This window comes from Lagopus leucura, unplaced genomic scaffold (assembly GCF_019238085.1).
Source record: "Lagopus leucura isolate 7727_CA_CO unplaced genomic scaffold, USGS_WTPT01 Super-Scaffold_100026, whole genome shotgun sequence".
Classification (NCBI taxonomy): Eukaryota; Metazoa; Chordata; class Aves; order Galliformes; family Phasianidae; genus Lagopus; species Lagopus leucura.
In genome coordinates, this window is record NW_024962277.1 from 2,095,707 (window position 1) to 2,108,369 (window position 12,663).

A 12,663-nucleotide genomic window follows, 5' to 3' on the forward strand; every position below is an offset into this window, starting at 1 on the left:
TTGCCTGTTGTCAGTTGAATTTGTGTGGTCTTGGGAAGTGTGATCCATGGCTCCATGGGCAGCCCAGCATCCACCCCTTCTCCAAAGAGGCTGACAGCAATGTGGGGCTCCTTACTTTCTCTGTGAAGTCTTGCTAAAGGTCTTTAGATGACCTTTTGGGGGTGGTCTTTCAGGTTTATTTTTGCAGCAAAAGTAATCTGTTTAAGCTTACTCATATGGACACTACTGCAGCAGCAGGATCTGCATATATCGTTAATTATTAGATGACGTTCCTCAGTGTTTCTCATCAGAACCTTCATGGAGACATTATCGCTTTTGTGCTTCCTCCGCATGGACAACTGAGCTTACTGATGTATTCTAATTATGTTATTTGTCCCTGTGAAGAACGGAGACTTGTCTCTGACATGTTAGACAAAAGGAAAGGTAAAGGCCCACAGGTCCTTTAATGTCTTCAGGGCAGTGTTGCACTCTGGTTTATTTGGCAGATGAAATATAAAGTATATTCTTGTGTGATGTTTTTTTCTCCAAGAGAATCCTTCTATTCCTCATTAGCAGTTCTCTTTCCCTCACTTACTATTTATATTTGAGTTGAACTTGAGACTACAAGTAAATAACCAAAAGGTTATTTGGCGTATCAGAAAAGTTGTTCCTAGGAGCGCGTAGCCATCCTGCTTTCTCTTTGTAACTCTCGGTTTAGGAAGGAGCTTGGTGCCTGGTTTTCATTTAAGGGGAATTTGTGCAACCAGCGGTTTCTTTATTGTTAGGAAAAAAAAATAAAATGAAATATGCGTATAATTTTAAGCTTTACTGTGTATTCAGAAAGCAGGCTGTGGGTTGCTGGTCTGACCCCTGCTATCGGAGATGCGCCAAGCTAACCAGAGATAGAAGCCGTGCAGTCTGTTTGTGTTTCCAGCTGCTGAAGCCCTCAGGAACAGCGTGCCTGGGTAAGGGTGGTGGGATGCTCGAGCTCCACGAGTTCCTGTTCTTTTCAAAGCGGTTCCTAATGCAAGTTGGTGTATCAGTTTTGATCCTCGATTTGCATTGCTTTGCAGAGGATCACTTCATGTGTAATTCACGCGCTGTGGTTGTGTGTACATCTCTCCCTGCCCCTTCTTTTCCTCTTAAAGTTTGGAAGATTTCATATCCTGCAAAACATCTCCCTTATTCAGCTCAGTGCCTCCCCCCACGCCACCTAGCCCAACTCGTGGCGTCTCCCGAGGTGTCACTGTGTATGAAAGCAGGGGAGAATGTAGTCCTTTCTGAAATAGATTCCTTACAAGAAGGGGGGGGGGAGGCTGGGAAAGGGGAAGTTTCATACTGGCTGCATGATATAGACAGTATTTCCTGAGACAGGAGATACTAACCTCAAAGAATTTAAAATAAAACATAGATCTTTTTTACTTTTTTAAGGGGAATAGGGGAGGCAAAAATGGTTAGAATAGTTGCTGTTTTTATCCTCTGTGCAGATGAAATTGATTAAACCTTAAAAACTCGCCTCAGTCCACCCGGTTTATTAATTGAAGAATTTCCTCTTCCCCAGAATGGGAAGTGCACATTAGAACAGAGCTTTGCCCCTGAGTAGCAATGATACTTGAGAACAGCACATTTTCTACAATCCGATTTTCTCTTCAGCACTAGAGGAAATCCTAACATTGTAAAAACATATTAGGGGAAAAAAAAAAAAAGGAAGTCCTCTTTCATTTCCTTGTAAAGCATGAAATCAAATTATAGCCCGTGGCCCACAATTATTTTATTTTTACATTTCAAATTCCGCTTTCTGCTTCCTTTTGGTGTCTGCAAACAGGAGTTGGACTGCTGCTGCAAAGTCAGCTACAGAGATGACGACAAATGGAGAAGGATGCAGTAGCTTAAAGAAGCCCCGAGTCAGCTGTGCTCAGGTTTGGTGCCCATGTGCACATGGGACCCTGTGCTGGCTCACACTGGGACCCCTTCTGTCCTGCTCTGCACTGCCTGGGTCTGACTGCAGTCCATTTGGCTTTGTAGGGATAGATGATGGGGAATCTAATGTAGTACTGAGCTTCTGCTTGCTGAAGTAGTAGTGGTTTTAAATAATATTCTTAATCTGCATTTGTTGAGGAAAAACCATTCAAACTGTCCTAGATGTCTTCAAGTTTTTTCTTTTTCAGCGATACTGAAATTGCCAGTTAATTTAGTGCTTGCAGTTTATAACAAACGTGGGTGTAGTGTGCACATATAGAGGAGGTAATTGACAGTGTTGTATTTATTTATTCCCCTCCCTCCCCATCACTTAGGCTTAAAAATGCCTTTGTTAATTTGTTGGGAATGTGCTGTAGGGCTCCATCTCCATGCAGCTCAATACTGGAGCTCAAATATACAGGTAACATACAGGTGTGTGCAGCAGGTTGCACTAACAGGAAGGTTTTTGAGTTCCTGAACTTGCAGAGTTGCTACAGCTTCTATGACAGAGGCTGAAAGGGATTTGCCGTGTCAGATGTGATATTCTGTGCCAAAATAAACACAGCAATTACAATGCTTTGCAGTTTATAAAAAGTACAGTCTATGGATTGGGTACTCCTGTGATGTTTCCCTGTGAATACGGTATGACAGATCTGGTTTTAATACTTTTTGGTTTTGGCTTTCTGAAACAATAAGGCATTCACATTGTGAAAGCCTACTCAGGAGCCCACTGTGCCAGACAGGAACGCAGCCTGATGTGGGGGCTTGCCTGTGGTCCTGCTGGCAGCACGGATCCTATTTGATGTGCAAGCAGTGGCAGTAAGGAGTTGCTTCCTTGATGATGATCGCTGTCAGATATTCCCCCAAATTCAGAAGCCAGAGTGGATTGGACTTGAGCATTCAAAGCTAGGGTAGTCATTTTCTTTCTCTTCTCTGAAAATATTTTGTTAACCTCTTAGTTGTGTGATTCTTGTCAGTGTTGTGGTATAGATGAGTGCTGGTGCCCCCGAGTCCAGCTGGTACAGCTCTTGCAGGCTGTTCTATGATGCAGTGCTGCCAGCCTTATTGCTTGTCCCCATATCTGGCTGTCACCCAAACTCCCTCTGTTTGTGTTATCTTTGTGTTTGTTTTCCTTCACTCAGCAGACCATCTACTTCTTTACTTTGTTTTTCCACTGTGGTTTAGCTTCTTATTGTGCAATATAATTCCCATCTTTCCTTCTCCCTTGTGTTTTCTGGTGACAACTAGTTTGTTTCACTTCCTTCTTGCAGGGCTGTAGCCGAGTGCTGTCATCACAAGAAGGATACCCTGATGGTGGATGGTTTTCAAACTGAGTGAGAAATCATACTTCATGAGAACTGTCTTCCTTAATGCTCTTCAACACCACTTTCACAGATGAAACACGTGTCTGGTTTTTTTTCCCTATAGAGAGGTCATTTGAATATCTTAATTCAGCTGAATTGTAGATTCTATGTCACCTACTTCAGTGCAATGAAGTTTTTCTTACTGCTGTGATTCCTTGTATGCAGACTCATCCTTTGCATGTGTCTCTCCTTCATTCAGGTTGATTTCCAGTCCTGCTTGCCTGCTTTGAGGGCGTAGGATGAAAGCATTGACTGTTCCTCATCGTGACAGTGTAGGATGATACTCTGTTCTGCTTTGAGAGAAAATGTGCTTCACTTCCTTTTGTTCCGTTTGACACAGAGGGCCCATGGCAGGCCTTCTGTGGTCAGATAGTGCAGGTTTATGGTGTGATATCATCACCTTGTTTTGTTCTTCTTGGTTGTGGAGCCTCTACTTGGTATGGCTGTAATATTTTTAAGCTTCAGTTAAAAGACCGTTCCAAGTCAGATTGTATGCACAACACATTTATATAATCCATTCTTACTGTAGCTTTTCTTAGTTCAATCTTCTGCTGTAGAAATACTGCTGTAGAAATATTCTTCAGGAGCACTGTTCCTTTTGTTGCCCAAAATCCAACATGGTGTTAAGTTGATTTAATAGTCTGAAAGAGAACTTCGTATTTGCAATTTAAATAAAACACACTGTAGGCATCTCCTAAGATTATTTACATACTAAAGGAAAATGAGATGTTTGATGCTCTGGAGGGGTTATATGCGTGCTGAGGCTGTGGTTTAGTCACCTTCCTTTCAGTGATTGGTTAACGTTCACCATTAGGGACTTTGCCCCACGAATCCCCATATACTTTGTTTTGATCTCCCTGGGTTACTTCACTTTTAAGTGTTTAATGAACTATTATGCATGGATGAAGGGCAACTAAGGAAATGGGTTATAGACTAAAACAAAACTCACAATAGCTGTGCTAAGCCGTATACTTGCTAGTTTGAGTGTGTTGCTGTTTCCTTGGCTGTTTTATGCTTTCACGCAGTGTTTTGATGCATTTTCTGGTGGTTTTGGAGTTTTTCCATGGGCTGTACAGTTATTTTTCCTGTGTTCATCTTTTCTTTGCTGTGAAATGCCCCAAGGTAGACATTCTTGACCCTCTAGCAACAGGGCTGATGAGTTTTGTCGCTCTTTTCAAGTGTTACTAATAGATTCATAAATACAGCAATTACAAGTATTTGCTTTGTAACAAATGTGTTCAAAGCAGTTAATTTAGTGTTTCAAGATAAAGGGGCCCTTGTACTGAAACTGCATGTAACAGCTTCAGTGCAGATTTTGTCTCCTGTTGGAAGGAAGAGATATTGCACCATACATAATGCATCACACGAGCCTCCCTTTGCAGGACCAGAATCAGATCTGGTTGCTTTGACTTCAGTACAGAGCACGGAGTGCTGTGCCCTACCAGTCATAAGGCTTAGCTAAAACTTAAGCTGCAATGTTGTTATTTCACTGAACGAATGAGCCGTCTTTTTATGGTATTAATGTTATTTAACTTCATGGTTTGATTTTAGTTACTAATTCCCTTTCATTTTTAAAGGTGTCATCTGTGCAGGAAGAATTACCATGCGGAGTAGTTTAATACAGAACATGGGCATTAAGTTTTACATACAAAAAGCCCAACCCCTGCTGGATACACTCACAGCAGTGCGTGCATGCTGATTGTTTGGTGTTTTGTTCCACTTGAACAATTTTCATGCTGTTGGTTCCCCTTGTTTGCTGTTCTCCAGCTCTGTGCTTCAGCCTGGCGTGGAACATCCCAGCCTTTTCGTGCAGCCCTGGTGAGAGCTGTTATAATTTAAGCGAGTTCTAAATTAATAGCATTCTTGAAACAATGAAAATAAAAATACTTTCGAAGAGATAAACTTTATCTTCAGTTTGTCTTGGAGTGTTTTTTGAAATGGCTGCTGAAAAGTTGTGCAGGAGCTTTGCAGATGTCATCGTAAGCCAGCCAGCCCTTTGAGGCATCCATTATTTACATTTAGCATTCATTATTCCAAGATGAAAGCTTTGGTAGGTTGAAAATAGTCATTTGTAACCATAACTTTTTTCTTGTCGTCGTTCCCACCCACTCGTTCACCCATGCACTTCAGCCTCAGAATGATTTCCTATCCCAAGAGTTCATGGGAACTAGAAACAAGGCTAGCTGTTGTGACTGCCATTATAAAGACTGGGAAAAAAATAAAGTGGGTTGGAGAGGGCAAAAGAACAAGGAACCGTCGCATCGATTTCATGTTCTTCTGATCAAAAGCTTGAGACAAATATTAAAAGCACTTATGTTCCAAATGCTGCAGTTTTACATGATTTCTTCTACTACATTTCTTAATGTGTTGGGTGTTTTTTGTCTAACGTAACTTCCTGATAGTTCAGCTTTATGTTTCTTTTTCTGCTTCGTACTTAAACTTTGTTACATTGAATTTGTTGCAGCTTAATTTTGGTTATTCAGAGTATTTGAGTTCCCTGGAGTGAGGCAGTTCCTGAATGCTATTAGTGGAAGGCCCAACGCTCACCAAAAGCTCCTTGAAAGTCAAGTTAAATTCGTGAAATTCGAGTTGCTTCAGTCAAAGGTTAAAGAGCTCATGAAAACAATATTTAAAAAACAATCCATGAGCACAACTGGTAACAGTAGCCTGAAATTTAGGAGTTTTTTCAGGTAAAGCAGATCTAAGAATCTGTTCTGTTTATGGCTGTGATATGAAATATGCTTTTCACTGATGTAGAAATGAACTGGAAGTGAATGCTGATGTACTGAAGGGTTTAAATCAGCTCTTCTTCATATTGAAAGCTTTTATGGATTTCCTTTGATTTGTAGTAAATCAGACCCTTATTTTTAAATGCAGTGGTAGTGTCCTTCCACTGCTAATGGGTGGGAACATGTAAACAATCATAGGCTAGAATATTTTTATAATCTGATAGGGGTATATAAGGGCTTACGTTCCTCAAGTCCTATTTTCAAACACAGCCAGGCATTCAATGCTTGCATTAATTTGTACTTTGTTCATAATTCTGGGCACACGTACATATCCAGACAGTTGTTATGGAAGCTACTTGAGAAAATGGTCACAAGCCTCTTTGTGCTGCCGCAGTTCTGACTGTGAGTTCTTGTCCAGGTGCCCAGATTATCGATCTGATGATGCTCGTCATCGACGTGACGAAGGGGATGCAGACGCAGTCAGCGGAGTGCTTGGTGATCGGGCAGATCGCCTGCCAGAAGATGGTGGTAGTTCTGAACAAAATAGATCTCCTTCCAGAGGCCAAGAGACAAAGTGCCATTGAGAAGATGACCAAGAAAATGCAGAAGACCTTGGAAAATACAAAGTAAGTTAACAGTAACATTAACAGTTGTAACATAAATACTTTAACCACATCTCACTTTCGGCATTTTTCTGAATTCATCTGTCTGGCCCCTGCTAGATGAGGCATAGATGTAGATGAGAAGAGAGGAAAGATTACCAGAAATTTAAACTCAGCCCTGGATTTGGAAGTATGTACACAGAAATTTCTTAGTGTGATTAAACTTTTCGGTTTAAAGGACTGCGTTGAATTCAGATTTCATAAAACAAAGCCAGAAAGGCTGGATGAAGGAGAACTTTTTCTTAGTTTGTGAGCTTGTAAATTTTGTTATTTTCCAGAATTCTTTTTCTGCTCGAATGAAAAGAAAGAGTTGGAGCTTTTCCTTAACCCAGGGTGAAGGATGCAATTGCCCTAAGTAGGGAAATAAAGACAGCTTCTACCTGGGACAGATCAGTATGGACAAGAATCTGATTGACAGTGTTCCTGAAGTTTCCTATAATGCAGTGTGACTGGCTGGGTTGGTGTTTCAGTCTTTGTGCATAAATTAATGGAGGAAAATAATGAACAAAGTGCAGGGAGATTTGCAATTGAAAACGTGGCTGTTATGAGGTGGGACGATAAAACAGAAACTCTTATAGTGGTTGCACAATTTAGTGGTTTATACAAATAGAAGCAGAGGTTACTTTGTCCATGGTCGTGAGGGAACATTATGATGGTTTATAGCTTGGAGGTCACATTTTGATTTTGAGAATTGAGGGAATGAAGTACAGATGAGTCCCACAGGTATGTCTTGAAAATGAGCAGACTGTCAGAACTGAAGGGAAAGTGAGTTTTTGAAATATGGGACACGTTAAATGCGAGGTCCTTTCTGCCATCTCTCTTTTAAAACAAGGATGTACATCAGTTGATAACAGCTGTGCTTCCACATGGAGAGAACTGGTCTGTTGTAATGTTTTAATTATTCATTTGAACTCTGGATCTTAGAAATGCTCTTTAATCGGATGCTCCTGTGTATTGTTCCCATATCTAACATTCCTTTTTTGCAAGAAAATAAAGCACATAAATGTGCTTTATGATGCTTTGAAAGCTTTGCTACCCTGGGCTGATTGCAGAGTGCCTGCCGCATTGTATGTCGGGCACATTTTGTTTCTTGACAGCCTCTTTTCCACTCAACTTTAAACTTCCAAATACACGTGTAACTGTTTTTGTATTTCTAAACTACTTTGAACAGCAGGGCGCATGCTGAGACCGTCTGACAGCTGCCTCAGGCCACAGACACTTGTCAATAGGGTGTTTTCCAGGACTAGTTTACTTGCTGATTATTAGTATAGGCAGAGGAAAGTAACTTGTTGTAGTTTGAAAATTTGACCTTATCTTGTGATACTGTAAGTAAATGCAAACTGTTCCTATGAATGGAGTTTCTATTTAATTGTAAGTTCTGCATTTGCTACCTTGTGTCTTTGTTCAACAGGGTCTAAACACCGCTGACAAGTTGTGGATTGACAATTTCAGTAGGTCCTAATCATATTTGGAAGTCCCTCCAATGTCAGTATATGATTACTTCAGTTTATTCTGGCATAGGGGAAACGGAGTGAGGCATTTGGTTCAGCATGAATCTTTATTTATTGTAATAAGTTGTCCTAAAGAATTTCCATGAAAATGAGAGTTCTGAAAGTCTCAGTGGTTAATCACAGAAATTTTCAGTGCACGTTTTTTTTTTACTCTTTGTTTCCAGATGCTTCAGAGAAAATATACTGGATTCTCTTTTGCTACTAAAGGAGCTCACCGTACAGAACTTAGTGTTTTTTCTTTACTGCAGTTCATTCCCTTTCTGAGATGAAATCTATGATTTGGGGTGAAGGGGAATCACAAGGCTGACAGCACTCACGACTTTCGGTCTGAATCTATTGAATCAGAATCATCTTTCAGAGCCAAGCCTTTTTTTATTTTTTTTTACTGTTGATTATTGTTCCATTACTTTAACAAATATGTATATTTGTTATATATGTATATTAACCACATTATGGTTAATCCTGAATTTTGAAAAAATGCAGTAATAGCCTGACTTATAATCTGATTTCTCTTTCCAAAACGTAGGCAAAGCAAGCTATCAGATCGTCTGAACTATAGGTTGTGTTCTATAGGGAGCAAATGTCCCAAATTCAATCAGCAGACTTCAAAAAATAACAAAGCAGCTGCTGAATTTTAAGGGCTTGAAGAATAGAATTCATTGCAAGAGAAAAGCTGGAGTGGGGTCAGCTGTGCTGCTCTTTTCAGAAGCTTTGCATGTTTGAGATTTTTATAAATTTTCATGTCAGTAGAATTGGACCTTTCCACTGTCTGCAAACCTTACAAACTGTCTGCACACTCAGGTAGATATTGTGCTATCTTGCATTTGGCTCCTGTTTGGAAGGTTATGACTGTACAGTCAGAACTGTAACTGTTCAAATGAAAGTTGAAAACTGAGTCTCCAGGTAAGCTAAACTGAATTTAGAACCACTGTGATAAAACTGGGTAATACGTCCTTGCTTCAGAAATGATGTCTTGCTTTCAGTGTCACTCAAAAGTTGAATCTGTGCCTAATGTTGAACAGAGTTAAAGATTTCATGGTGAAGTTCATTAGCACAAATTCCAGTAATTAAATAAAATAAAACTGTCCATTATTTACTATGAGGAAAGAACAAATGAATTAGATTCTGAGACAGTTGCTTTGCCTTCGCAGTGTGGCTTACAGACATGAGAGATCTGTGGTCTAATGTGAAAGTCTTTCTCTCTTTCAGGTTCTCTGGGTGTCCTATTGTTGCTGTTGCAGCAAAGCCTGGTGGACCGGAGGCTCCAGAGTCTGAGAATCCACTTGGTGTTTCTGAATTAATTGAGGTACCTGCTGAAGAACTTAATGCTGTAAAATGTGCTTCAGCATCTTTAAATCTTTTGAAGCGACACTGCATTAGTACCTAGGACTGAAGAAGTACTGCCTTAATGTCTGTTTGGTGGGACCTAATTCATCAGGGATTCCTTCTAGTGAGTGGAGGAGTTGCAGATCTGTGCCCCAAAAGTGGATCTACTTTTCTAACTTCAAATTCTTTGAATATTTGTCTTAAGAAGCCACTGTCACACATGGTGAAATGTTTTAAATTTGTCAGGAATTACAAAGAGTAATAAATAAAAATTCCTTTAAAGTTCTGCCAAATCATTGCTAGGTGTTATTTTAGAATTACACCACGTATGGGAATTGCTAAGTCATGAAGTGAACCAATGATTGAGCACCTGAGGAAGGAACACAGCCAGCCCTGAGAGCACAGATGAAAACAATTCACCTGTGCAAGTGGAAAGGGTGGAACCAGTTCCACCTTCTCCCTAAGCCTCATTTAAGGGCTGGCTGCCTCAAGGGAAGGTTCTCTGCCTGAAGGATCCCTCCTTTTGGAGTATTTGGCAAGCCTTGGATGAGTAAGCAAAACTTTTGTTCTTCAACTAGGTTATGACCATCAGTCTTTTTTGGTAATTTAGAGCTGGTTATCTGCCATTGCCTTTTCCTACACGCCATAGTTAGGAAAACAACAAAGTTTGAATTCATGCACTCAGAAATCATGCATTGGTGAATGTCTCCTTCCTTCACACAAGTGCTATGATAGAGGGTTTAATTGTATGATTCTTTATTCTAAACAACCCATGTCTTACTGTGGAGGACGGACAGAACTGAACTCCTGAGGAGGCAGTCAGCATTTTGTTTTAATTCTCATTATTCTCTGTGTGGCCTCGTAACTCCATTTAAATGCTCCTCTGCAGTTAGAATAATTAATTTCCTTCTGGACTTTTCTTTGGCACTCATCAGTGACGATTTGAACACTTGGCAAATAGTTAATTTACTTCCAAAAGACCTATAGGAAGTGCAGAGATGACTGATCTATATTTGGATTAGGATGCTGAGGGACAAAGGAGTGAAATCCAATGAGTTTACAAACACTGCTTGCCAAATTTAAAGCAGCTAGGAACTCTTCTGGGACGTGCTTGCCAATTTTGATTGCAATTGTGAGTGCTTAGTGCTCTGCTTACCAAGATTTGAGGTTTCTATTTGAACCATCTGAGGTATACAACCAGTGATTACCTGTGGCAAGTTTCATTTGTAGGAACATGACGATATGTGGGGGTTCTGGCATTAGTAAGTGTAGAACCTGTTCTCTAGAGCAGCCCTACCTGTCCTTAGAATGAAGCCATTTTTCTCTGTGATGCTGTGACTTGTTTACTGCGTGCCTTGCGCTTCTGGAAAAGATAAAATTTGTCTGGCAACCAAATGAGATAAGAGCCTGGGAAAAGCTGTTCAATGGTGTAACCAGCACTATATCAAATGCACGTGAAACAAGAGAAAGCTGTAAAGTAAGCTGATGCTTCAGAGGTATCATTAGTTCTAGCAGTGCTGAATTTCTAATTTTTGTGAGAATAATTCTTGAGGCTTTCAGAAAAATGGATTATATGATAAGTTGTTTGACATGTTGCTTATACAGTGAAGGGCAGGATGCTTAGGAGTGCTGTTCGAGGTAGATGAGAGGTTCAGCTTGTTCCAGACTTGTCATCTCTTCTGTGAATAAACATTGGGAGGTATTAGTAGAGCTGGCAAATGCTATGGGAGTCCTGCCATTGAGCTTCAAGGTTTTGCCCTTTGTCTCATTGATGAGGTTCCCTCTCCATTATTCTGCCATTAGGACTCTGACTTAACCTACAGATTTTGACCTTAAAAACAGACACTAAAAGCAGTACCAAGTTTATATGTGAATATTGTAACAGAGGCAGAGATCAAAAGTGGTTGGTGACAGAGATGAGCCAGCTCCTCTGAACCATTGTTAGTATGTGACTGCACTTTTATTGTTAAAGTCTGATGTCTATGATGATGTATTTTAAGAAAGTTATTTGTCAGCAAAACAGAAATCCCGAACTTGGAGAATTTCTGTAAAAAAAAAAAAAAAAAAAATTAGCTATTTTTCTTAGTGTCTTGATCCTTCATGAAGTGCTAACATAAATCTGAAAGAGAAGTTGACTTAGAGAACTTATCTGAATATAATAATTTTTCTGGGAGGGAGGCAGGGATGGGGCACTAATATCTTTACATAGGTTAATTTGCACTAAATCAAAAAAGCTGAAGTAGCAAAATAGGCTATGAACCTGTACTTTGGGACAGGTGGAAAGGGGGAAGACAAGGGTACAGGGTTGTTTTTTTGATTTACTTTGCTGCAGTGTCTATATTGAGTTTGGCAGCAACTTTGTTGCCAGCACAGTTTTGCTAACCAAGCTAAAAGTGCAGCACCAAATCTTTCTAAGGCAGAAAATCGAACTGTTCCTGCTGCTAATTGTGCATCTCCTCTATGGCACACACAATTAATTTGACATTGGTGCGTTCTGAGCTTATTGGGAGATGCTTGAAGTCAGTAAAGCTGCAAGCCTGTTCAATCAATCATCCGCTTGCCTTCCTTTTGCTGTATGGCTGTCATGACTTTTCACCCAGGCATGGTTCTGCTTTTATCTTTTATTCAGGTCCTGAAGTCTCAAGCTTACCTGCCATCGAGAGACCCCTCGGGACACTTCCTTATGGCAGTCGACCACTGCTTCTCTATCAAGGGTCAAGGCACGGTGATGACAGGGACTATTCTCTCTGGCTCTGTTAGCCTTGGTGACAATGTGGAGATTCCTGCCCTGAAGGTGAGTCTCTCACTCCCCTCAATTTTCCTAATAGAAAGAGGTGCTCAACAAAGAAGAGAGTGTTCTCCAATCTGAAATTATTCCATTATTTTTCTGATACTCAAATATAATCTGAGCTAATAATAGTGAGAGACTTGGAGATTTTTTTTTTAGTTAACACAGCCAGTGAAGTCACCTGCTCTATTATAGTTGAATGAAGAAGAAAGAAGGCTGTCTTAAATTAGTGTGTTAGATTCTCAACTTCAGCAAAGCAAAGTGAACATATTACCAAGACGAGATGTACTGAAGGATGGAACAAGGTTTAAGTGAGGTTACTTGTATTTGTGCATCAATGAGAAG

General features: G+C 40.2%; 1 protein-coding gene across 1 annotated transcript in view; it reads left to right on the top strand.

Moving 5' to 3' along the window:
- Positions 1-12,663, top strand: part of EEFSEC (eukaryotic elongation factor, selenocysteine-tRNA specific) — a 114,237-nt gene that overhangs the window by 23,420 nt on the left and 78,154 nt on the right. The window contains exons 2-4 of the mRNA XM_042880362.1: positions 6,450-6,657; positions 9,414-9,510; positions 12,160-12,324. Coding sequence (XP_042736296.1) covers positions 6,450-6,657; positions 9,414-9,510; positions 12,160-12,324 — 470 coding nt within the window. The remainder of the gene's footprint in view (positions 1-6,449; positions 6,658-9,413; positions 9,511-12,159; positions 12,325-12,663) is intronic.